The following is a 27479-nucleotide window of genomic DNA, read 5'->3' as shown; positions in this document are numbered from 1 at the left end:
GAATTTTTAAATATTATTTATTTATTTATTTTATTTTAATTCCATGTATATCCCGCCCTTCTCCGAAGACTCAGGGCGGCTTACAAGCTTAGCAGTAGCCTTCATTCTATGTATATGCCTGCTTATTAGGGCTTTCACACAAAGGCAGAAAGTATTTTAGATAGAATTTAAAAAATGCATTTTGGCATTAACCTTGGTCATAATTACTTTCTACCTTTGTCCTTAATTCTGTGAAGTTTTTCTCTGTATTCTTAAAACATAACTATTTGCTTAGAACTCAGTATAGAGTTTAAAAGAAAAAGTGAAAAAGGTTATCTTTGAACAGAATAGAGATTATATTAAGAACATCAAAAAAAAAGTTCTTATGTTTTCCAGAATCTTATTCAGTGTGTATTGGGACAACTTTAGTGAAACATTTTGGGCTCTTCTTCCTTTTTTTGTTCAACACTGATGTCAAACTCTTTTGTCTCAAAGGTTTTTGCCACTGAATGTAATTAATTGATGTAGTATCCTTCTAATTATGCTGTGGTTATATACATTTGCAGAGGTAACTGCCAACCATAGATCAATAACTCTAACCCATTTGGTGGGAGAAAAGGTTAGACAGCCAAAATAAGTGGACATAATTAATTGCTGCACAAGATTCATTGACAGGCAGTTTTGGTAAGCAAAAAAAAAGTAATTGTAGTAATTGAGTACTAAGTAATTAGTAATCATAATTCATAGGCTAAAACTGATTTTATTTTTACCCTAAGAATATTTCTAAGAAAAATTGGGTGGAATCCAGATTAAGAATACAAGGGCTCTTAGCATACTATGGGAAATGTTTAGAAACAGTTATTTTCTGTTAAAATAGATGTAACAAATTGCTGTCTGGAAGAGTGGCCAAATTCCTGCGTCTGCCATATTCATTTTTTTCTTACTTTGAATGCATAGATAGTGTGCATTTAAATTTGCAGAAAGATTTAGGGATTAATTGAAACATACAATTTGATCAGGAGTGCTTACATTTTTATACGTACTGTGGCTGTGTTTACAGGTACCTGTAAATAGATTTACTTTACTAAATATTGGGGGCTCCAGTCTTCATATATGTGAATAATTGTAGATTTAATGTTTAATGCACTAACTAAATGCTTGACTTCTAAAAGCCATTGCGTGTAGTGCTTGTCTTACAGAATCCATCTATATATAAATTTGAATAAATTGCAAAATAAAGAATAAATGCAGAGTTGATTGTATTTTCTAATATTAGAAGTAAATTAGAGATCTAGCTTGCATAAAAGAACTGAGGTATGCTTGGGATAAAGTTGATTCTTGGTTGCATTTGTCCAGTCATGGTCACTGCTTTGTGGGGTGCTGCAATGCTCAGTATTCTCTCTGCTCCTTTTTAACCTCTATTGTGTTAAGCTATGAGTGAGATCATCCAACACCATGGGATGAGGTTTCACCAATATGCCAAGGCTACTAAACTTTACATCTCCATTCCTGGTTGATCCAAGTGATGCTGTAGCTGCCCTCTTGCAGTGCCTGGAAACTGTGGGTGTCTGGATGGGGAGGCCACAGGCTGAAGCCTGGTAAGATAGAGTGATTGTAGATTCAGGGGGCCTCTGGATCTGGGGCTTTATCATCTTTAGTTCTGAATGGGGTTGTGTTACCTCAGAAATATCACCTGTGCAATCTGGGGATTCTCCTAGATTCATGGCTCCTGCTTGAAGAGCAGATGAGGTTTGTGGCTAGAAGAGCTTTTGTGCGTTTTGTGCCATCTGTGACCTTTCCTGGATTGTGAGGCCCTGCGTGCAGCCACTCATACCTTGGTCATCTCCCAGTTGGATTACTGTAACATGCTCTACAGGAGACTACTCTTGAACAGTATTTGGAAGCTACAATAGGAATAGAATGCATCAGGGTCTAGGCAAAGAGCCTTTTCTGCTTTTAGTCCTTTCCCTTTGGAATATTCTGCCATCGCAGGTGAGCTCTGCACTCACACTCCTGGCCTTCCAGAAGGGCTTAAAAAACCTGGCTCTGCTGGCTGGCCTGGAGCCCATTTAGGGGTGCTGTATGCTGGTGGTCGCTGATAGACAGAAAATCCCACCTCCTTATCACATGTCGTCTTGGTTTTTTAGTCTTTATTTAATCTTTCTTCATTTTTAATTGCTTTTATATTATCTTTTTTTATTACACTGTAAACTGTCCAGAGTCATTGAAACAGTATGATGGTGACATATCGATTTAGTAAATAATAAATTTAATAAATAAATAAATTGCTGGCCAAAATGTGCCAGAACTGTCCTCTTTGTTAGCAGGGAATGCTGTGTGGAGCACAATTATAGCTATGGCTGTTGTTCTAATCTACATGTTTGTGAATAAAAAAAACATTATATGAAAGTTTTAGTTGAACAAAGCCATAATGGGTGTTAGAGACAAATATCTGGTCTAATCTTGCGGAGTTGAGATGTATATACAGAGAAGTGAAGATAATGAAAGTGGGGGGGAAAGTATGGTTTGGTAACATCTAGGCCTATATAAATGTAAGAATCTATAAGTTGATGATTATACTATAATTGCATATTACTTTTCATTGAATGATATTAATGAAAGAATTGGACTTGAACTTTGTGAAAAATTTACACAACATTCTTAAGAGAAGTGAATTCCAGGATAAGAAATTATTCTGGATAAAATGAATTGATGGGGGGAATGACTCAAGAAAGTAGAGAACAAGAGTTTGAGCCATTTGTAAATCCAAGAATGAAAGAGAACGGTGGTGGTCTGAAGAGTAACTATTCATTAGATCAATCATTAAAAACTGTTTTAATCATTAGGCTGCTCATACATACTCATGGAAAGGACATCTATAATAAATCTGGAAGCATAGCTAATTTGAATATGATAAAAGGCTGGGAGAATTAGTGAAGTATAAGAGGATAATTTTTTATAGGGGAAAATGGACATAGAAAAAAAAGTTAAAGAAACTATAGAAAGACTGCAGGATAAGAAAGTATAAATCTTGTATAGTTTAAAAGATAGATTAATCACCCAACAGTATGAATGGAGAGTGGAAGTAAGGAAGTACAAATGGAAGCTACTTGGACAGAGTAAAAAAAAAATTATGCTAGAGTGTCACAAAAATGTGTGCTGATAGGAAGTATGAGAAAGGATCCCCGGTAGAATGATAGAGAGCTTCTGGATGAGAGAAAATGTGCATGAGAGAAAGATTGCTATAAAAATAAGCATGAAGGAAAGTTTGTATATAGGGAAAAAAGAATTTCAAAAAAATAAAATGAAAGGGGTGAATGTCAATAGTTAGAATAAAGGTAGAAAAACCACAGAGCAATTTTGATAGAAATCAGTAGTTTTGAAAATTAGAGAAAAGGGCTAAATTATGAGCCCGAGCAGAATAAAGGAATTAAAATAAAATGAGGAAATTATTTGAGATGAAAATGAAATTCCATTTCTATGGAATGATGTATATTGAAGAGTAGAATTGAAGCAAACATGCTATAAATGTTAGCATGCTGGTAAAAATTACGATCCAGAAATCTTGAATGCCGTGAGAATATAAAACTGCAAGTGTAGATGGTGTAGCCGGTGTAAAACATAGGCATGTTTGTTTCTATGTCTTGTTTAATGTGTGTTTGTATCTGACAATTTGAAAATGCTGTTATTGTTCCATGCGCAAAGGGGAAAGGTAGCAAGAGTGAATGCAATTACTACAGGAGAATTATTTGTTTGGCAGAATTTTATTGAAAGTAGTGTAGAGTAGACATGGTAGAAACTAGAATGATTTGTAATTGTTAGGGAAATGTGTATGGTAAAAAGATGGCAGAAGAAAGATGATTGAGAATGAATGGGTGCTCATTGAATAGGAACTGGCAATAAAAGTGAGTTGACACTTGGCTTAGTCATATGAAGAAAATGAATGAGAATACAATTGAAAAACAAAGGAAAGAGGAAGAGAAAAAACAAGAAAGATGTGAATGAATGGATGGAATCGATGAGGTCCTCAAAAAGAGATGGGTGAAAAGTTTAAACAACAAAAGTCAATGTATAAACATTGAAATTTAGAACAGAATAGAGAGGTATAGTGAATTATATAGGAATCAACTATATCCTTTTTTATCCATAGCTTTAATTTCCTTTGTTTACTATTCTTACTGTTTTTCTGCACTTTGCATAGTGTTGCTTATTTCAAAAGTAAATAGCACTATAAACATGTACTTACGGAAATTCTCAGTCATCCAGGGCATAGTTGTCCCAAAAGTGCTTTTTCAAAAGGCAATTAGACTGTTTTTTGGAGGAAGATGTTTCGCTTCTCATCCATGATGAAGCTTCTTAGATGAGAAAAGAAACCTCTTTTTCCTCAAAAATCAGTCCAGTTGCCTTTTGGAAAAGCATCTTTGAGAGGACTATAAACATGTATATAGTAACTATATTAAGCCTGTTTTAAGGTTTACATTACGATTATTGTGTTTTCCACTGAAAATAGTGGGAAAGATGTGAAATGAATGGAAGGCAGGCTCCTTAAAAAATTCAGGGGCCACATATATAAATCCACATGATTTGAAATTCAATCAGTTCAAGTTATCGTAGTTATTATAATTATATTATGAATTCTAATAACTTTTCCTGGTTATAACTCTAATAACTTTTCCTGGCACGATTTATGGAATCATCAACTTTTGTAGAACAGAGCCTTGGTGGAGCAGTGGGCTAATGCCTCCTTAAGTAACACCAGCTGCCTGCAATTAGTGCAGGTTCGCATCCCACCAGGCTCCAGGTTGACTCAGCCTTCCATCCTTCCGAGGTAGGTAAAATGAAGACCCAGATTGTTGGGGGCAATTAAGCTGACTTTGTAATAATGCCACTTGGGGTGTGTGTGAAAGCCCTAATAAGCAGGCATATACATAGAATGAAGGCTACTGCTAAGCTTGTAAGCCGCCCTGAGTCTTCGGAGAAGGGCGGGATATAAATGGAATAAAAATAAAAATAAATAAATAAATCTTAAAATATACTTATTTTTAATTATACGCAAATAATTCAAAATAAAAACAGGCTTTTTTCCATTTGAGGAGAGGAAATATTACCTGCAATGGCAGAGTTCAGAGATTTGTTTTTGCTAAATTCAGTGCTGCTTGCCTAGTAACTATTTCTTAGATCAGTGATGGCGAACCTTTTAGAGACTGAGTGCCCAAACTGCAACCCAAAACCCACTTATTTATTGCTGGGTGCCAGGTGGGTGTGGCCTACTGGGTGGGTGTGGCTGTGGTGGAAGATTGGGTGGGTGTGGCCAAGGTGGAAGTGGTCACCTCAATGTCGCTCGTGGGGAGAGACACCTGTGGGGGGCAGCTGGTTGAAGAGGGACAGTTGCCACCGAGGCATGGCGCGGGTGCTCACAAGGAGGGCTCTGAGTGTCACCTCTGGCACCCGTGTCATAGGTTCACCACCACTGTCTTAGATTGTTCAGGGCTTTGCATTTCAAAGTACATCCTTATGGTGATAACTGGTACTGCAGTGACTATACAGTGATATTACTGCTTTATGTAATACTTTATTAGTTTGTCATTGTTTAAACTTTTGCAGTCTCTCACATTTGTGGTGACCTTTATTAGGAAGCCACCTCCCTGAAACTCTGCTGTCTCTTGCACCAGCATATTTGAAATTAGTTGGAAATTTGATAATAGTAAGGCACCTCTGTTCTTCCAGATCAAATTTGCAAACTGCATCAACAGCAAAGCTAGCTTGCAAAATTTACAATAAACAGGCTTAACTGTTTTAGCTTTTGTCTAGAACAGAGGTCTCCAACCTTTTTGATTTGGAGGCCTGGAAAGGGAGGAAGGCACCGCTATGTGAGCACGTGCAAATGGCCCGTGCATGTGCGTGCGCAAAAATGAGCTCTGTGCACACACGCACAGATGGGCTGCATATGAGCACACGCCAGCACATGCCACATGCCAGCACATGCACACACAAATGGCCACACATGAGCACATGTGCACACACAAATGGCCACATTTGGGTGCATGCGCACCTGCAAACAGGGCTGTGTGGGCATGAGTGTAGCAAATGGGTTGGCGCTAGCGCTGCCGGGACGTTAGGGCAGCACTGGTACCGTTGGGACACGGGTAGGGCGCCAGTGGGATACTTGAAGTGGCACTAGCGCTGGTGGGATGCCCGGGGGCAGGGTAGCGCTAATGTCAGCGGGATGCTTGGGGCAGCGCTAGCACTGGTGGGATGCTCGGGGGCAGGGTGGCACTAATGCTGGCAGGATGCTCAGGACAGTGCTAGTGCCAGTGGGACGCTTGGGGCGGGGTGGTGCTAGCACCGATGGAATGCTTGGGACGGAGCTAGCGCAAGTGGGGGTGAAAACATATGCGTGTGTGCTGGCCATCTCTTCATGCAGCCCGATAGCTAAACAGCCGCGACCCACAGGTTGGGGACCCCAGTCTAGAAAACTTAAGGACCATCATAAACTGATGAACTGTCATTAAAAGGGACTATTCAATATTAATCCCCATGCTTTGTACTTCAGTATACCATTTGAGACTCAGCTTTTAAAAGAACAAGTAGCTATATGCTTGTAATTTAAAATAGCTTACAGGCAGAATGTCATCCTTACAATTATTCCCCCCCCCTTTCATATTTTCTGCTAGACTCATGAAGTATTGGGCATTTGCCTATAAGGAGAAATCTCTTAACCTCACACAGGCTTTTCCTGGTGTACCAGCCATGTAATGATGGAACTGGTAGGGGACATGTGGATGAGTCTCAGTTTTTTATGGAAACAAAACCCCAATAACATTCAGTCTGCATACACTAAATAAAGTACTCAGTAATTATTGGTTTGTGATATTACACTTTCAGTATTTTCAAACCTTGCCTTGGTGGAGCAGTGGTCTAATGCCTCCTTAAGTAACACCAGCTGCCTGCAATTAGTGCAGGTTCGCGTCCCACCAGGCTCAAGGTTGACTCAGCCTTCCATCCTTCCGAGTTAGGTAAAATGAGGACCCAGATTGTTGGGGGCAATTAAGCTGACTTTGTAATAATGCCGCTTGGGGTGTGTGAAAGCCCTAATAAGCAGGCATATACATAGAATGAAGGCTACTGCTAAGCTTGTAAGCCGCCCTGAGTCTTCGGAGAAGGGCGGGATATAAATGGAATTAAAATAAAAAAATAAAAAAAAATAAAATCAGCTCTTCGGCAGGTAGGATTCAGTGTTTCTATATAATCAATGCCAGTCTAAATCAGTCAATAGCACTCATTAAATATTAAACATAAGATTAAACAATCAAATTGGCAAAGAAAAGAAGATGCATGTTCTGTTTGCTCAGGCTTTTTAAAGTTTGCCCCTGACGCCAAAGCCAGAGGGCAGAACTGGGTATATTTTGGGGAAAAAAGGAGTCTTACAAATGGGGTGTAACAGTCTAAAAGTTACCGGGTGTCTTTCTGTAATTGGCAAGAAATGTGATCTGTGATTGAGGCTGATAGCAGCTTTCGTGCAAGAGATAGCAGTGCTTCAGATAATTTCTCTGAATTGTTCTCAGAAATGGGAGCAAAATCCTTGTAAAGTCAAAAAGGTGAACACTTCAGCATCTTCCTTCCTTTTATGGGAAGGAAGATGCAGCCCTAATGACTGGTGATTGAGTAAGCCAAAATATTTATCCTGATTCTCTTCCAGGATGAGCAGTGTCAATGCTTTCCTTCATTTTTTAAAAAAAAATAGCTTCAAAATATCTAAAGACTTAGGAGAGTTCAAAACTTCTAATGCTCAAATTTTTAAAAAGGTGCTGGAACTCTCATCTTGGCAGGCGGGGGGGGGAGCGGTGCTGCTGCAGTCATGGACATGAGTGGTGTTGGCGTCGGGCTGTCCTCCGGGGCTGGAGCTGGCGCGACTAGTGCAGTGGGAGCACCGGGGCCCGCTCTATATGGCGGTGCTGCACGGTGCGGGTGGTGGAGGTGGTGCGGGCCAGGTGATGCAGGGCGGCCAGTTAGGCGCGCAGGGCAAGGCGACGGTGGCGCAGGTCCAGCACCGGGTTAGGCCACCAGCCTGGCTGACACGGGTGAGCACAAGGAAGGAGTGCACATGGACTCCGCAGAACCCACTTCCCACTCCTTGTCCTCTCTTACTTACCTAGTTGAGATGGTGTAGTTGGGCAGCAGGGAGGGATGCAAACTTCCTGCCAACTCACCTTCACTGCAGACAACTTGCCGGTGCAACATTTGCTGGCCGGGTCTTTTGGCGTTCTCAGCAGCAATTCCTATTGGCTTTTGAGTAGCATAGCTTGTGGGAGGGGGGGAGTAACATAGCTTGTGCAAAAGCTTTTTTTTTTGTGCAAAAAAAGGTGCCGGAATGCCATTCAGAGCGTTCAATGAGAAAAAAGCCCAGCTTTTATGTTTTAATCTTATGATTTTAAAAATATATTTTTTCTATTGTAAGTTGCCCCAAACCTCGCCATGTAGATTGCATACAAATATTATATAATCGGTAAATAAATGTAGAAAATATGTTAAATATACATCAAATGATAATATGCTTCCCTACAAAGTCAATTCTTGCTCAATGACAGACCAAGGAGTTAACTCGGAAAGGCAAGAGGAAAATCTAGAAGATGTCTGTGCAACTTGTAGAAGGGAAAGGCCCACACTGATAAATTAAAAATCTTTGTGGTCTGCAAGGGAATGCTGGTGGGCTAATCAATGATTTAGTGACTAGAGGAGCATCTACAGTCTTGGAGCTCGTGGTCATGGTAAGCCATGGAGACACTAGGCAACATGACTTTTAGGGCAGTGGTGGTGATTTTATTACTTTTTTTAAAAAAAAAAGTCTGTGCTCTGTCCAAGGGTGCTTGGCAGGCTGCATGTACAGGCCTGGTCTAGAATTTATTTTGGAGCATTCAACTATCTAGAGCAGGCATGTCAAACTCATTTTGTTTGAGGCAACTTCTTATAAAAGAATTGCCATTAATTTGTTTTAATAAAATAATGTAAATCAATTTTTCACTTGATTTCAAATTAAATGAATTATATTGGTTGACAATGAGATTTTTTTTAGTACAATTGCCAAATGCAATAAACTGGTTTTAGGTATATGTTACTGGAAGGAAGAAGCAATCCCTGCTGCCTTACTGATCCCAGAGAATCATTTGCATGTATGCAGGTATCCTTAGGGTGCCATAGTTATGGATGAGAAATATTGGTTGCAAAGTTGGCATTTCTGAATGTAATACAGATATTTTCGACTTATTTTTGTTTCTCTGCATGTTTGATATTTTTAAACAGGCATATACTACTGACTAGTTTTCAATAGTACAAAATAGTACAAAAGATACTTTTTTTCTAGCATCAGCTAAATTAGACATATTACATTGAGAAAAATGTTTCTCATTTCTTTCCTGTTACCTTTATGAAATCATCATTGCAGAGATGTTAACATAGGAAATAGATTATTTTGTTATCTAATTTTACCTTCCAAAAGACAGAAACAGATGAAAAATCTGAGGTTCTTTCCTGTTGGCTTTTTTGAATTAGCTGCTTTAGATTCTAAAAGTTTAGTTCCTAAAGAAGTAACCCTGTAAATAATTTTAATGTCCTCCTCTAGTGCAGGGGTAGGCAACCTTGGCTCTTTTATGACTCATGGACTTCAACTCCCATAATTCCTGAGCAAGCATGGCTCAGCTTGGAAACCTCTCCCTTTCCCCTCAGCATGGCTGGCTCAGGATTTCTGGGAGTTGAAGTCCACGAGTCATAAAAAAGAGCCAAGATTGCCTAGCCCTGCAATAGGCTTAGGAAAGCCAATAGAGGGAGCTTCTTCTTTTTTTTCTTTTTTCTTTTTTTGCAAAAAAAGGTGCCGGAACGCCATTCTGAGCGTTCAATGAGAAAAAAAGCCCTGAATATGTATATATCCCTTATATATCCCTTCTAACGAACATATTGAGTCCGGTAATAAGAGAGAAGTTGTAGCATAATAGTATACATATAGTTTGGGAAGGTTCCTCAGTATTATATAGTAATATTTAAGAATTTTACACGTTGCCTGGTTTTAGTGTTCTCCCATTTTTTGGCTTCTTTTTCTGCCCGTTTTTAGCTCTCTTAGTCAGCATCAGCTTTTACAATCACATAGAACTTTTTAATCTTAATACTAGAGAGGCCAACATCAAAGTATAAATACACCCTTCAATTAGATGGTTAGTTTGCTGTGGAAGTTAAAGTGAAGTTTGAATCTTGGAACTTCTTTCAGATCCTGGTACTGTACATTTAATTGCCACATACATACTGTATATCTGGAAATAATCTGTTTTTTTTTCTTCTAAAGAATGTACTAGATTTAATACATAGGTGTCTGGATGAGAGGCAAGTGATAAGAGGTACATCAGATTCTTTCCCTTACTAACTTGCATCATGCCATCATGAAGCATGTTTGTCACTTAGCATCATCTGGGTTAAGAACAAAAACCTATGGATTTAGAGCTTATATATGAAATAGTTATTAACTGTGTATGAGGCATCATAATACAGACTGACTTCTGAGTCAAAAGTGTCTTTGGCCTCTTTCTTTGCAAAATTTGACTACATGTAAAAATTTGCAAAATTGTAAAGGAATATAAAGCATCTTGTAAAATTTTACATCTGAGATTTAACTTTGTTCATAATTGCTCTTCTACTCAGAGAAAGGACTGGAAAGCCACATTGCTGTTGGCACAGATTGTTGCATATATGCGTACTTGATAGCTAACATTCTTAGAGTAAGGCTGTACTATGCAAATCATCTTGAAAAGAACGCCATGATATACAATATGCTTGACTTTTGGTATGCCTTGTGGAGCTCTGTCACTGGTATCAGATGGAGGAGCAGTGATTAATTTCTGCCTTAAATCTTTAGAGAAATGCGGATATCTAAGTTAATTTACACAGCATAACAGAGGGAAGCTTGTTACATGGCAAGTTCCAGTACTTTAATCTAGGTTCACTGCTCTAAGTTTCTCACATTCTACCTTCCAGGGCAATTTCCTCCCATTTCCTTCTGTGTGGAAAATAGAATTGAACAATTGAAGGGCACAAAGGAAAGCAGAGTAAATAGCAGGTAAAGTAGCAGATAGAGGACGTTTCTGTAGTAAGGCCGAATGGAATGGAATGCCTACATTCCACATAGAGCCCCCCAGTGCCACGGTACAGCGGTATGTAAGGATTGTAGAGTAGTGGTAAAAAGAAATGAGGGAGAAGAATTTGTCTCCCAGAAACCTTGTCGCTTTTACTGTTGTTAAAATGCTTTGGCTGTAATTTTTCCTACATTACAGGCAATGCCAATAAGAGCAGGTTTAAACATCTTGTAGTTTCAATCATCAGTACTGAGACAGAAAGAAAAATCATAGATCAGGAAGCGTGCACTCTCAAGACTAGCTTTGATTAGTGAACCATGGTTTACAGAGACCCAGTACCTGTATGCTTTGTTCAAAAATTGTTGAAACAAGACATAAGGGAAGGGGTTTTAATTAAGACATAAGGGGTTTTAATTAAGCTCAGGGATTAATTTAATCTTAGTTTTAATCATTTTTAATTGTATGTGATGTATTTTAACTTTTAATTTTCCCTGTAAACCACCCTGAGTCCTATGGGAATAGGGCGGTATATAAATTTAAATATAAATAAATAAATAAAAAGATAGGGCTACATCTTCCTTTCTACACTACCTAAATTGGAATTGTAAATTTGTAGCACAGTACAGGTAGTCATCAACTTATGACCACAACTGAGCCCAACTTTTCTATTGCTAATCAAGACAATTGTTAAGTGAGTTTTGCCCATTTTACGACCTTTCTTGCCACAATTGTTAAATGAACTACAGCAGTTGTTAAGTTAGTAACATAGCTGTTAAGTGAATCTGGCTTCCCCATTGACTGCTTGCAAAAGGTGATCACATGACTCGGGGACCTTGCAACCGTCATAAATATGAGCCAGTTGCCAAGTGTCTGAATTTTGATCGTGTGACTGTGGGGATGCCACAACAATCATATGTGTGAAAACAGTCAAAAGTCACTTTTTCGGTACTGTGATAAGTCAAGGACGTATGACTTTTCCTGATCTTGTTGAGATACATAATACGAACTGATCCCAACTTTTCTTTCTACATTCTTTTTAAAATTCCTGAAGAGAGGGTTAGAGTTGCATCTTTTCTGAGTACAGGGTGAAATCTATTTTTGGAAATGAGCATCACATTTGCTTTAACTTTTACTCTACAGCAGGAATGTCTAACTCGCAACGTCATGTGATGTCGCGCAACATATCAGGACTTTTTCCCCATTGCCGGCAATGGGGTGGACACGGTTTCAGCCTGATGCATCCAGCCCACAGGCCAGCAGTTTGACATGCCTGCTCTACTCTATGATCTTAAAGAAGCTGCTATCTTTTTGATGAAAGCTTTAAACAGTATACAAATAGCATCCCTGAACTTTTTTATAGGGCTATTGTAAAGATTTTTGGAATAATATTACGGAGGGGGTTTTTTTAACTTTAAAGTCTATGTCTGTCTGCCTGCCCACCTGTCTCTATCAGCAGCAAATGCTTAGTATTTTGGGAAATATAATACAGTATTACACAATTTTTCAGTGTAGGAACTAATGTCCTCTCAAATACTGTAGCATAGCTGAAGTATTTTTAAGTTGGCAGAATGTGTACTCTTCACACTTCATCTTTCCCTTTCCCAAGCTGCTGCCGAGTTTCAACTACTTCACTGAGCAAGAAATAAAAGGGCATGGTTGAAGCGTTTCTATGATTACACAAACACATGCGTGCACACACACACACACACACACACACTCACTCACCAGTATTTGGAATAAACTATTTTTTGATAAGTATGCTCTCTACATGGGGCTGCCCTTGAGGACCACTCGGAGGCTTCAGCTGGTGCAGAATGCAGCCGCGCGAGTTGTTATGGGAGTTTCCCGATACTCCCATGTAACACCTCTTCTCCGTGAGCTGCATTGGCTTCCAGTTGCCCTCCAGGTGAGATTCAAGGTGCTGGTAATGACCTATGAAGCTCTAAATGGCTTGGGTCCGGATTATCTAAGGGAACACCTGCTGCCGGCATCAACTTCACATCGTCCTGTGCGCTCCCACAGGGAGGGCCTTCTTAGGGTACCGCCGGTTAAGGAATGCCGGCGGGTTATCCCCAGGGGAAGGGCGTTCTCTGTGGGCGCGCCGGCCCTTTGGAACCAGCTTCCCACGGAGCTTAGGACCGCCCCTGACCTTCGCTCATTTCGTAGGGACTTGAAAACTTGGTTTTTTGAGTTGTCTGGCCCAGACTGAGGGGTTTTAATTTTTAATCAATGGGGTTCTAGTTAAGTTCAGGGATTAATTTAATCTTAGTTTTAATCACTTTTAATTGTATATGATGTATTTTAACTTTTAATTTTCCCTGTAAACCGCCCTGAGTCCTACGGGAATAGGGTGGTATATAAATTTAAATAAATAGATAGATAGATCGATCGATAGATAGATAGATAGATAGATAGATAGATAGATAGATAGATAGATAGATAGATAGATAGATAGATAGTATTGGTTTTGAATTAATATTTTATATAGAATTGTAAGAGTTTAACAACAACAACTGGAACAGCTTCCATGCACAGAACTCTGGAAGATAGTATCTACCTGGCCCATGAGCTTACAGTGACTTTTCAGGAATATCAGGAGTGGTGGGAAGACAGAGAAAAGGGGTAGTGTACAAACATACCTCTATTGAATTTCAGACATTTTTAAAAAGTTCTTAAATACCTTCTTCCTTAAACTTTTATTTCTTTAAAACAGAACTAAATTTTAGAGAACACAAATTTATTAAAATGTATGTTTAAAAATCATGCAGTACAGTTATTTAAGGGCCAGTTATTGAAGTATCTGAGAACTATTTGGGAAGAGGGCTGCTGAGATATCTGACTTCAGATGTGAAAAATTATAAAAGCCAACCATTATAGTGTTTATTATTGAAAGATTCTGAACTCCAGGATGTGCTGGCATGTATTCCCCAGGGTTGTCCATTGAACCCAGATGGTTCATCTTTTATTTCTGTCTCGTGAGCTACCTCTGACCAGTCAGCAGTGTTTTTAATTCTCTAATTAGACATCTTTTATTTTGCTTGCTAAACTGCATGGGCAATTACTTTATTGGAGAAAAAAAATATACTATCTGGTAGCTAGTATGCCTTGCTTCTGGAAAATTCCAGATTGTTATTTCAGACTCGGCCTTTGAACGTAGAAATGAATCCTGCACTAAAATTTGTTTTCGAATACCCATACATAAAATTGTAGTCTTACCGTTCAAATAATTTGCATGTATAAAGAAAGAACTAAATAAAAATTTGGCACTTGCAAAGTGTGGAAAATATGTAGCTATGTAGCCAAAGTGTTTGAATTATGCTCTGTCTTATATTTAAGGGTTCTACTAAAGTCAGATTGGTTACAGATCAGTTTGAACAAAACCAAACACTTAGGTGATATTTGTATTCAGTACATTCCTTTTCAGCACACCCAAAGCTATATTCTTCTGCTACTCTTAGATACAGTCGTCATGTTTGGAGAATATAGCAAGAATTAACTTGTTCTAGAATAGCAAGCATTAGATTGTTCTGAATTTTTGCCATGCTGTTAAGTAGCAAAATAAAGATAGGTTTCATATTGTTAAATATGAACCTTCACTACAGAACACTAAAGATCTAAACGTGTTAAACTATTTTTAGAAGGATGGCGTTTTTATACAAAATTGAGGAATTTTCTTATTTTCTATGAAAGCATTCACCTTAAAGGCACAGTTTTCCCAGACATAGGAATATGGATATTATACAAGTGTCTGTTTGCTATGAAACAGTACCATATATGTTTGGGGATCCCTTCATATTTTTCTTATTTAACTTTTCATGGTATGGTGGAACTTCCAGGATGATGTATTTGGGGAAAACTAAGTTGGCAATTCAGTGTGAAAACACTGGATCTGTGGGCATATTTGGATTTTTTTTTTGCTGCATTTTCTGGTATAATTAAAATGCACTTATTTTTACATAGAACACTAATAAATTAGCAGCATATTCAGTACTATCATAAAACACATGACTTTAGCCAAACCAAAATCTGTAAGAATGTTTTGTACGCAGACTTTAATATCCATATTTCCAACATTTACTGTGTCTCAAAGGATATTCATTTATTAACTATTTTTAACCTTAACCTTACTACTATTAAATAAAAGATGAACCTTTCATATGAGCTGAATTCTAACTAGATATAAGATTATGTATTATCAGGAATTGGATTTTTCCCCCCAAAGCAACACACTTTAAATTTCTACATTACAAATGATCATTGGCATGATAGAGGAGAAATTTTGTTTAGTAAACTCTTTTATGACATTCATTAAACAGTCCATATGGTGCACAATGAGTTTCTTCACAGACTACTAGAATTAGTAGCTTTCTTCTTGAATTAAGAATTTGGGGTCCATTTTAGTTACATGACATGATATATTGCAAACAATTTGTATCACTCTGCTTTAATGTTAATAGTGAGGTAATGAGATGCCAAATAGTCTAATTGCTAAATATCACATTTTTCCAATTTGCAGATATGAGGGTGTTTTTTAAAAAATAAATAAATAAATTGAACTCAACTTTTGGACATTTGAATGAAAAGTAATGCCTCCTATGTTGTAACTCCCCAACAGATGGCAGTACTGATATTCTTTAGCATCTGTTCCTTCAGTTCATAGGAAGTTGCTATGAGAAAAGGTTGTGTTGTTCTTCATGAAATGGAACCTGCAATAATATCGCTGAGCTTTAAGCAATCCAGTATAGTGTATATTATACAGCTCTAGAATTGCCTGAAGACTTCCATTTAAGAATTCATCTTTAGATTCACCAACATGAAAATCTGGTTAGTAGAGGCAGTTGCCATAACAATGGGAGTTGGGACCTGAATTTCTGTTGCGAAGTGGTTGTAAAGTGTGCCATATGACCACATCACTTAGTGACAGCAGTCCTGGCAGTCCCCATTGGCATCATAGGATTGTGACTTGGAATTTCCTGTTGACATTCAACAAGCAAAGTCAGTAGGAATCCATTAGGAAGTTGCAGGTCTAGGCAGTTCAGCAGGTCGGCAGGCCAGTGAGCGTTGTACAATGTGGCGTGGTCAGGCAGAGGTGCTTCGGAGGTATAAGAGAGAGTGCGGGTGGCTGTGGCTGTCATGTTGGGCGTGCTGCAGTCTGGTGCACGCATGTGTGCTACCAAGTGTGGACAGATGGGTGCGGCAGGTGTGTGCCTGCTACAGAGTGAGATTGCTGGAAGATGACTATGGGAAATTTGGCAGCTCTGTCTGTTGGTAACACTGACAGTATATCTAGCAAGAAGATAAACAGTAGCCAGTTAAATACACTGTATATATTGAAGGTAACTATGTATTAGTGAAGAATTGATTATAGAATTATGACAAGATTTCAGAGGAAAGCTATTCCTCCAGTCTTTCAATTATACAGTAATTCATTTCATTGTGGAGTGTTTCTAAAGAATCTTAAACTTCTAAAGGGCAACCCAGAGACATGTCTAGTGAAATCAGTGGAACAATAAGCTGAATCCATTATGCTAATCATACATTTACGCACATCTTATTTTACTACAGTTTATAAATGTTTATAAAAATAGCTGTTTTGTTTATAATGCTCTGAACAATTAAATAAAAGTTAATCAAATTACCTGCAGAATAAATGAGGCTGCCAGACATTTTCTCTTTCTACAAAGAAATAATATATATAAACATAATTTTATTTTCCTCCTTGAATTGTGCATTTGAAGGTTTTTTAAAATAATCTTATGCAGTCCAATATTTCAGGGATTCTAATTCTCAATAGCATGAGTTAAACTTTTCATTTAGAGTTATAAGAGTTGGAAAGAGCCATTTAAGCCATTTCTGTTTGGAGAAAATGGAAAAGTGAAATTGAAGAGAAAAAAAAAACTAGGTGAAGTGAACTCTCATTAGAGTCTTCTGAATATTGAAGTGCTATTTTTGCTTATGTTATGCTCTTTCATTCCTAAATTAAGCTGGAGGATATTGGGTAGGCAATCATTTTAGTCCTGGTACTCTTAGAATTAATCCATTTCATATTCACTTGATAAAATTACTTCTAGGAAAGGCTAGGAAAAAATATGCAGACCTTAAATGTAAATGATGGTGACTGCAGTACTTTAAAATTTGTGTAGCTATTTTGGTTAAGCTCTCCAAAGAAAGAAAATAAAGTGTCTGTATTATTTAAAAAAAGAATACATAACAAGTGCTTAAAATATAAATGAAAAAATACAACAGAAAAAAAATATAGAATATGTAGTAACATATTCTTTTTTTTAAAAAAAGGTTGCTATATTTTGTATAAATGAGCCCCATATTTCATTATACTTATCCATACAAAACCTACATTATAGGCAATCCGCTCATAAGTAGCAAGTGTCATCAAGTCTTTAATCCATTGAGTAAATAGGCCATACATTCATCTTTCCAATTAGCTATAGTAAAGCAGACATGTCAAACACAAGGCCCGGGGGCCAGATCCGGCCCGCGAAGTGGTTTTATGTGGCCCGCGAAGCCATCCTGGAAACAGTGAGGGAACGGCCCCCACTGCCTTGGCCCTGGCCCAGAGACCCTCCTTCTGCCAGAGACCCCCAGATCTGTCCCACTCCTGCCCAGGGTCCCATAGGCACCCTTGATGCGAACGATGTAGAGCTGGCTATGCCCACCCAGTAGGCCATACGCACTCTAGCCATGCCCACCCAGTAGGCCACGCCTACCCAGGTTATACCCACTCGGCCCCCTGAGGGAAACTGCAATACTGATGCGGCCCTCAATGAAATTGAGTTTGACACCCCTGTAGTAAAGGGATAGAGAATCCCTTAGTAGTTCACTACTTTCTCTTAGTAAGTATAGGACATTGTAAAAGCATACGTTTTAAAGAAGCATTGTCTTTATTACATCTCCAACAAAATGGTGTCCTGGACAATCCATTTTTATACCAAAGTAATGGAGTCCAATAAATTCTAAATATTATCCTTTGTTGTATATTTCATAACTGAAGATCCAATGATATTCTTGCTATAGAACGTAAGCCACTCATTGTCTAGGCAATATAGGAACCTCTAATTCTTTATTCCACTCAGCCCTTAACATCTGCACATCATAGATAACAAATAGCAGTAAAAAACTATTATAGATACTCCTCGGCTTATGACTGATCACTCCTTAAAAGAACAATGTGTATTTTTCTGTTTTGTTTCTTTTGTTTTTTTTTTGGTTTTCTGTTGTTATTTTAAAAGCAACAAAGTCTGAATTATTTCTTCTGGAATTATAAAATTTGTCTACCACTAATTTGGATCAGCAAAATTACTGATATTTTAAAATAGACCCAACTCTGTTTTATCCCTTCAAATGCGTGATTCAGGCATTCCTTTATAATACATAGCACACACATAATACATTTCTTTTGTGCTGGAATTTTGTGTTTCCTATTCAGGTTGCCCTGGAGAAAATGGCTGGATATGCTAGATGGTGGCAGTGCCAAAAATGTATGTGTGTATTTTTATACATATATTACAATGTATATAGCTACCCATCTCATTCACAATTTCTCAGGCAGCAAACAAGAGTTAAAGCCAAAGCAAAATCACAACAGCCAAAGACAAATAAAACACAAAAATTCTATGATCTAAAAGTATTCCACTTCTAATCATAGGATTAGGATTAAATAAACCCAACAATTAACCTCCCAGCCCTAAAGCCTGAGGGAACATAGATATCTACAAGAAAAGTTAAAACATTCCTTGAAAAGGCCCATTTGGTCCCTTTAGTAGTTGAGCAGTTTCAATGCTTTAGTTGTACTGCCATTTTTAAAATTGTTTTTGTCTCCTTGACAAAGACAGCAGAGGCTTTTGTATATTATTATTGCTGCAAAACTGGGTAATTTTAAAAAGCTGAAAAAAATCACTTGGATTGTGGTGGGATAGAAATGGAATAAAAAATCACTTGAAATATGAATGTTTTGGTGCTTTTGAACACATGTGTAGATGGTGTTAAGGAATGAACCAATAAATAAACTGTCCTTCAGTTCTGTACAAGTTCTCAACCTTCTATGCCACACAGTCGTTGCTTAGGTCCTGTTCTATTACCACTTGTGGGTCCACATATTTTCAGTCAGTACAGATGAAAGGAAGGAAAGGAGTTCCCTGTGGATTTTACTCTGCTAGTTGTTGCTGACTATAGGGGGTAGCGCCCATCTCCAATTCAAGACTGTGAGCCTGTGCCGTCCGAAGATGTTGGGGTGGTCATGATGTCATGGAGCGCTGTTTCTTCCCCACCGAAGTGGTACCTATTTATCTACTCACATTTGCATATTTTTGAACTGCTAGGTGGTCAAGAGCTAGGCAAAGACATACGCTTACTCGAGTCTGCACCTACAAGCCCAGCATCTTAACTGTAGGACCATTGCACTGCCAGCCCAGATTCTTTCATTATTTATTACTTTTACAAGAGGACTCTTGCTGCAGAGTTAGAGCACTTTATTTTAAGAAACTGCCAAATCAAAAAGAATCTTATCCTTCAAGACGTAGCTTAATTATGTGGGATAGGAATGTATTAAACTCTATCGTTAACCCAGTCTCCCAAATAAGCCTATGAAAGCTTAAGACTAAGCATTTATATGATTTCTCCTAATCCTTTATGAAAGAAAACATTCCTTTTACTCTCAATTCATTTATTTCCAACTATACAAAAATTAATCCTTGGTAGAGGAATTTTACTCAATAAGCAATAAGCAGATACTTGTTTATAAGGAACAGTTTCTAACAGTTTTCAGTTATTTTGTGTATTCTTGGTTTGCTATAAAAAGTTGCATTCTTACAACTCAGCCATTCCCACTCAAATGGTAATAATTTTATTCATTCATTCATTCATTCAATCAATTTCTAAAGCCACCATCTCAGTCAATGACTCTAGGCTACTTACAGTTCAAAAAATATTACCAGTAAAAATACTAAAAAACCTATTAAAACAGTAAAATATGCTGAATAAACCACAAAAACATACAGTGGTCTGTTTACTAAGATGGATGAAGCCAGGAGATTCCCTGCTGAAAAACCAGAGTCAGAAGGCTTCATGTTTGGCAAAAAGAAACCAGAGATCCCAGCTCACAGATTAACAAACTAAAGAAGAATCTTCTATGTTTGGTTAGCCTTTTTTTTGGGGGGGGGGAAGAAAAATTAATTGACAGTAAGCCAGAAAATTTCATAGTTTTGGCACATGGGGAGAAACAAAATTTCAGTTTCCTGTAGCTTCTCAACAGCGTCCATATTTTGCTTGAGTACCTGCCTGTTAGGAGAATTTGTAAAATGTGTTTTGCGTTTTGTGTGTTGTTGCTTTCTAAAGAATAATGTAGCTGTCCTTTTTTCCCCCGCTTTAATAGATTGCTGAAGCTGGAAAAGAATCCTTACCTTCTTGGTTGCACTGGGAAGCTGAGAGCAGAACCTTAGAAGGCCTCCCACTTGAAACAGATAAAGGCATTCATTATATCTCAGTGACTGCAGTGCATCTGGTATCTAATGGAAGCTATGTGCCCCAAACCACCAATGTCTTTTCAATCGAAGTTCATCCTGAAGATCATAATGAACCTCAGTCGGTACGGGTGGCTTTACAAGATGTAAACGAAGCATCACCATTTGTGTGTAGTGCTGAGGAACCAGTCACCATCTTGACTGTAATTTTGGATGCTGACTTAACAAAAATGACACCAAAGCAGAGGATTGAACTTTTGAATAGAATGAAAACCTTCTCAGAAGTGGAACTGTATAACATGAAATTAGTTCCTGTTGTAAATAATAGACTCTTTGATATGTCAGCTTTTATGGCTGGACCAGGGAATGCTAAGAAGGTGGTGGAAAATGGAGCCTTGCTATCATGGAAACTGGGTTGTTCTCTGAGCCAAAACAGTGTTCCCAACATAAGTAATGTTGAATCTCCAGCTAAGGAAGGAACAATGTCTGCTCATCTTGGTTACCCTGTAGTTGGTTGGCACATTGCAAACAAGAAACCTAATCTTCCAAAGAGAATAAGACGGCAGATTAATGCTACACCAACACCTGTGACTGCTGTTGGACCTCCAACAACTGCCCCCCAAGAACCTCCAAGTAGAATTGTTCCAACACCAACTTCCCCAGCCATTGCACCTCCTACTGAAACAACAGCTCCTCCAGTAAGACAGCCTGTACCATTGCCTAAAAAACCCACAGTTACTATTAGAACAAGAGGTGCTATTATTCAGACACCCACCCTTACCCCAGCTCAGCCAACCAGAACAGTAGAAGTACCTACTATTACTTCTGGCCAGATTCGACCAACACTGCCTGGCCAGGCAGAAGCTACTGCTGTTGTTACGCCTCCCACAACAAAGAAACCCAAAGGAACAACTCCAAGAGTATCAACACCCTCAACAACTGATACAGGAACAACACGAAGACCAAGGCCTTCAAAAACTCCTCGACCTCCAAAGCCTCCTCGGACTACGAAACCAAGCATGGTTGAAAAAACAGTTTCATCACCAACCCGTGTTCGCACTACTGCAGTTGGAATTCCCCGTGTGCCCAATGATCCACCAGAGTTGAAAAACCATATTGACAGGGTAGATGCGTGGGTTGGCACATACTTTGAGCTCAAAATACCTTCCGACACTTTCTACGACAAAGAAGATACTACCACTGATAAACTACAACTGACTATGAAACTTGAAAATGAGAAAGCATTGGAGGAAAACTCCTGGGTGCAGTTCAATAGCACTAGTCAATTAATGTACGGATTACCTAATCACACCCACGAAGGCATACATGAGTTTTTTATGCATGCTACAGACAAAGGTGGCCTTTCAGCTGTGGATGCTTTTGAAATATTTGTCCACACTCTTGAAGATGATGAGATACCTCCGGTTAAATTTAAGGCCAGATTTCATGGAGACCATAATATAGTAGCCAATGACATTCATAAAAAAATTATGTTGGTAAAGAAGTTGGCATTTGCTCTTGGTGATAGAAACAGTAGTACTATTACCATAGAGAATATTGGCAAAGGTTCTATTTTAGTTGAATGGACAAATAATACTCTGCCTTTGGATCCCTGCCCCAAAGAAAAGATTGTCGTCATGAGTAGAAAAATTTCTGATGATTCTGGAGTTCCAAGCACAGTTTTTTCAAATACCCTAGAACCAGAATTTAAGCCCATCAATATTTCTGTGGTTGGTGCTGGTAGCTGCAAACACATTCAGTTTATTCCTGTGTCTAAAGATGGGTTCCCTACAACAGTACGTCCCACGGAAGTTGTCCCACGAGATCCGGAAAAGACGAGTGAAGATGATGTTTATCTGCACACCGTAATTCCTGCAGTAGTGGTGGCAGCCATTTTGCTTATAGCTGGCATTATTGCTATGATTTGTTACCGCAAAAAGAGAAAAGGCAAACTCACTATAGAAGACCAGGCCACCTTTATCAAGAAAGGAGTACCAATAATCTTTGCAGATGAGCTGGATGACTCCAAGCCTCCCCCTTCCTCTAGCATGCCATTGATTCTGCAGGAAGAAAAAGCTCCTCTCCCTCCCCCTGAGTATCCAAATCAAAATATGCCAGAAACCACTCCGCTGAACCAAGATGTCATAGGAGAGTATACACCCTTGCGGGATGAAGACCCTAATGCGCCTCCCTATCAGCCTCCCCCTCCTTTCACAACACCCATGGAGGGTAAAGGTTCCCGCCCAAAGAACATGACCCCCTACAGGTCTCCACCTCCCTATGTCCCTCCTTAATGAACCAGAGACACCTTCGGAGATGGAGCCTTTAGTTCCACACCGGTGTTATCTCTAGGGATCAGTGGCCTGCAAATCTGTTGCCAATTAGAAAACCAACATTCAGAATCTCAAACATTGCCTGATCCCAGCAGGCCCTCTCCGAGTGCATTTGCAAAACCAGAGTGCTTGTGGAACTTTTGGGACACTGATTTTATTTTTGCCTAACAGCTTATGTTTTGTTTATTCATAGAAAGAAAGAAAAAAACCTTCTCGGCTCAAAATATTTCTGTCAGCAGACGTCTCAAAGCATTTTGTGCAAAGGGAGACTGGACATGCAGGCAGCACTAGGGGTGGCACACTGGGTTGGTCTCTGCTGTTTGCCTTTAAAACTAACTGTACTGTCTTTTCTATTCACATGTGTCTAGCTGCAGGGCATAACATGAAACATAGCCTAAGAGTTAAATTCAGAGGACTTTATGAAATCAATATTAAGTTTTTACACTTAATTACTGTTACCGAAACGTATCTGCATAGATTTGGGAAAGGAGGGAAGTGCTTTCCTATAAGCTCAAAGGGTGTTTCCAATGCCAGTCAGGCTGAGGAATCATCTTTTTTTATCAAAGGAATCCTATTTTTTCACATATTATACAATTCAGTCATCACCTGGGGTCCTTTCTGCAAACTGTAGCGCTCTCGTTTCTCTAGCCTGCTGTTGCTTGACAGATGGCACAAATATTTTTAACAATGGAGTTTGAAGTATCTTTGCCATTATCAAAAAGCAGAATTATGGAGCAATGTTGCTGCCTTTTGGAAAGTGGAGGCCCAACAGTGGTATCTGTAGACTGCAAAGGGTCATGGTGCTGCACTGACATTTTTCCATCTGGAAGGTATACTTTGGCTTTTGAAACACTCTTGAGGTATTTTGGTGAAGATGCAATATTTTTACAGAGTGTAATGAGGTTTCCTTATATGAGCTCCTTCTGGGCCCACAGTATTGGAAGAGCCCCTCGTCCCCTCCACCGTTCTGGTTGTCTCAATTCACTCCCTCGCTGTTTTCTATTGCATACAGATGCAGTAGAACCAGTCTGACGTATGGCAAAAGTAACAACAGATGCCAGAAGCAGTTCTTAGTGAACATCAATGAACTCTCAGCTCTTAATTTTTTTACTAAATTTTTGATACAGCGTCAAATTTTATTAATTATAAAAAAAATAATAGTGGTAATGCTGCCAGCAGTTTGTATGAGCTTAGCTTCTTAGTATCAATTCACTGGGTCTGATGCTATGCTCATGTTGCTTTTTTTCTCCTTTTTTTTTTTTTTTAGTCTTTCATAGTAATTGTTTTAAATATTAGAGCCACGTCTCGGTTTCTTTGCCTTTTTAAAAAAAGAACCGAACTTCCTTCTGGGAAGTTGGAGCTACTCTCAGAGTGGTTCCCAGCTTTTTTTTTTTTAGACAAAATCATTTTACGCATGGATTTTTTTTTCTTGTCCTTTGAGACTATTTTGGGTACACTAGAGGGAGGAGAAACCTTTTGCAATAATGAGTCCATCCCCTGGCTGGGGGTTGGGCAGCCTCCGGCTGACTTTGCACACAAAGCAAACACTTCTAAGCCATATTGACTGTTTTGCAAAGTATTTTTGTGTGCTGACATGGCCAGTTAACATGCTAGTGGATAAATGGCTAAGATGACCTTCACCCCTGAACTTGTTCCAGTGGCATTTTTCATCAAACCACTTTTAAAATAGGCGAACAGAATTTAAAACCAGAAAACAAATGTTAATTTTGCTCTTCCCCCATAGACCTGTGCCCCCACTCTGAGAGGGCTAGAAGGATATGTGTTGAAGTGAGGGCGACAGTACAGATTTGCCCTAGAAAGTCTCTTTATGCCCCCCAATCCCTGATACTTGAATATTGTCCTGTGACTGCTGTAAAGACAGGCTCGGGGACACTTCTCACTCAAAAGAGGTCAAGGAAGATCGTTAAGTGGCATCAGGTAAGGCACAGTGCTTTTGGACAGATGCACTTTGGAAGTAAAGTTAATAAGCTACTCCTCTCCCTTCTTTGAGTTACCACTTTGTTGCCAACAGCCCTACTGGCTGGCCCACATTTCAAGATGTCCCCCACTTTATCAACACACACAGCCTCCTAAGCCTAAATGCTGCAAGCTTGAAGGGCCTTCCAAACAGTGCCGTTGTCCCTAGCAACTGATACCACTTTATTACTGGTCATGCGCACACGCAAACAATTTCAGGCCTGGGCCTACCTGTCACCATAGAAACTGGAGGCAAAGGGGCAGTGAACAGAATAATAACAATGGCATTCTCATCAGCTGGTTTCCCCTAAGCACCAGTGCTGTTTGTTTATGCCACTAGACACTGTAATGGTGGGAGAAAATCTTGTATTAAAAAGTGTTCACCAATCACTGATGTGTTTTTATGTCCTTATATAATTATTTTAAAATGTGTTTTCTGCATTATGTAAAGAAACATATCAACTAAATAAAACCAGTGTACTTTACTATAAACTCAGAAGTTATAAAGCTCTTCCATTGGATCCACAGGGTTCTCAGCACACAATAGTTTCATAACTTGAAAAACATCTGATAGAGGTGTTGCATAAAATTCAGCAGAATGATCCCAGGTTGTTTGAGCACTGTGTTACACAGTGATGGCTGTGAGAAAATGTATTTATTCTTCAAGGAATTCCAGGTATTCTTAGTGTTGATTTCAAAAGCCTTCCCAAAGGTGAGCTTCAGCCAACACACCTAGTTGCCATAGATAGATAACCTTTATTGTCATTTTTTACTGTGGGCACAATGGCACACATTAAAAATGAAATTTAGTTGTTTGCTCTCAAAGTGTACACATACATAACACAACACATATTTAAACATACTATATATATATATATATATATATATATATATATATATATATATATATATATATATATATATATATATATATATGCATGCAGCTGCATTAAATCTTCACCAGTGAGTGGAGGAAATTTAAGGATCAAAAGTGATAAGCAGAACACAATAACATTCAAATTATATTAAGGAAAGGACTTCAGACACAATTGTAAAGCATATAGAATCAAACGGTTGGACAAGACCTTGGAAGAAACAATGTAAAGGAAACAAAAAATTTAGAGACCATGAACATCTTTTAATTCTGCCTGCTTCTTCCACCTTTTGCCCAATGAGAAATTTAGTAGTACTGAAGTTTCCATGCTATTTTTTAAATTCAAATTCTCAGTAAAGGAGTTGCCACAACAGAGATTTCTGGAATATTTTCTGAATGGTTGGAACGTAGGCTGGGATTCTTGTTAATTACATCAATTTTTTATTATTAATATAGTCTGTCCATGAAAATGCGTCACAGGTATGATTCATCCTCCTAACTGAAATAATCTCAAGGGCCTATTTTCAAGATGAAAAGCATTATAGCATAATTAAATATTTATTTTTAGCATTCTGTGACAATTTCCCAGCCAGTCTTGCAACCCCTTGTTCCCTCCACTCAGCAGCAGCCATTTGCATGCCTACTAGGAAGGGAAGGAGGAAGGGAAAAAAAGGAAGAAGGAAAGTAGATTTCTGATGTTCCCTGCCACATTCTCACAAGAAACTCAATGGGGACGTCAGCAGGAAATTGCTCCTGCTCCCAGTGTTCTTTTTCTTTCTTCCTGCCCTTGGTCATTCTCTGCTCAGGTAAAGAGATATCTCTGAAGCAATAACCTAACAACCAAGGACTACCACTCTTACTGTTCTCTAGGTTCCCCCAAACACCAGTTCTACCATTGTTCTGGTGGGATTCCTCAACCAGCAAAAACAGATTGGAGAGTAGAAATGGGAGCTCAGGGAATCAGTTTAGGACATTTGATCTTTTCCTCTCTTTAGCAGACACTGGAGATAATTTAGTTTCAGTAAGAACCATTTTATCAACAAAAATTATATTCGCTTTGCTACATTAACTATTCAGTGAAACTTGCTGGTCCTTTCAAAAGTATCTCTTTAACGCAGAGTAGGTTGTTTTTAATAGATGGTTGTAATTTCACTTTCATTAGGAGAGGAGCATACTTTTCCTCTGTGACTAGAAGCACGTTTAGTTGCTCTTTTGGAGATTGTAGGTCAGAGGGATGACAGAAAGATGATAAAATTGAACTTCTTGACCATATTCTTCTATATAACGTATGTCTTCCCTGATTCCGGACTTAGTATTTTCTTAAACTAGTTAAGCATTTAGATTTAATTCTGTTATAATACTTTTACATAGGCTTTAAAACTGATAAATATCTAACTGGGGATAATTCTATATGCATTCATAATTCATGTAGTTGTATTTGCTTTAGTCAGGAAGACTAAAGTTCATATTAACATTCTTTCTGTATCCCTAAGGCACAATTCTATGCTTACTTAGCACACTGGAAGCCCCATTTAATGCAGACAAACTAATTTTCAAGTAAATAGAAACATGATTACACCTCATGATTATCTAACTTTTCAAGGGGTAGGAATATATTTCATATTCTTTTTTAACTACTGGTTTTCCCCTTTATAGGACAGGAAGTCCTCTACTTACAACCATTCATTCAGTAAACAAAGTTTACAAAGGCACTGAAAAAATG

General features: G+C 38.5%; 1 protein-coding gene across 11 annotated transcripts in view; it reads left to right on the top strand.

Moving 5' to 3' along the window:
- Window positions 1–25270, top strand: part of DAG1 (dystroglycan 1) — a 96077-nt gene extending 70807 nt beyond the window's left edge. For 9 of the 11 annotated variants that reach the window (XM_083356132.1, XM_083356133.1, XM_083356129.1 and 6 more), the window contains one exon: window positions 20485–25270. In XM_083356132.1, the coding sequence (XP_083212258.1) occupies window positions 20485–22866 (2382 nt within the window). In that variant the 3' untranslated portion in view covers window positions 22867–25270. Of the gene's footprint in view, window positions 1–18540; window positions 18593–19283; window positions 19389–20484 lie in introns of those variants that run through there. The other 2 variants (XM_083356130.1, XM_083356131.1) reach the window with 2 other exon arrangements.
- Window positions 25271–27479: the final 2209 nt, after the last annotated feature.

Source organism: Vipera ursinii (assembly GCF_947247035.1).
Source record: "Vipera ursinii genome assembly, chromosome: 2".
NCBI lineage: Eukaryota > Metazoa > Chordata > Lepidosauria > Squamata > Viperidae > Vipera > Vipera ursinii.
Note: the sequence above shows the minus strand (reverse complement) of the source record. Positions and strands in the feature narration are given on the sequence as shown.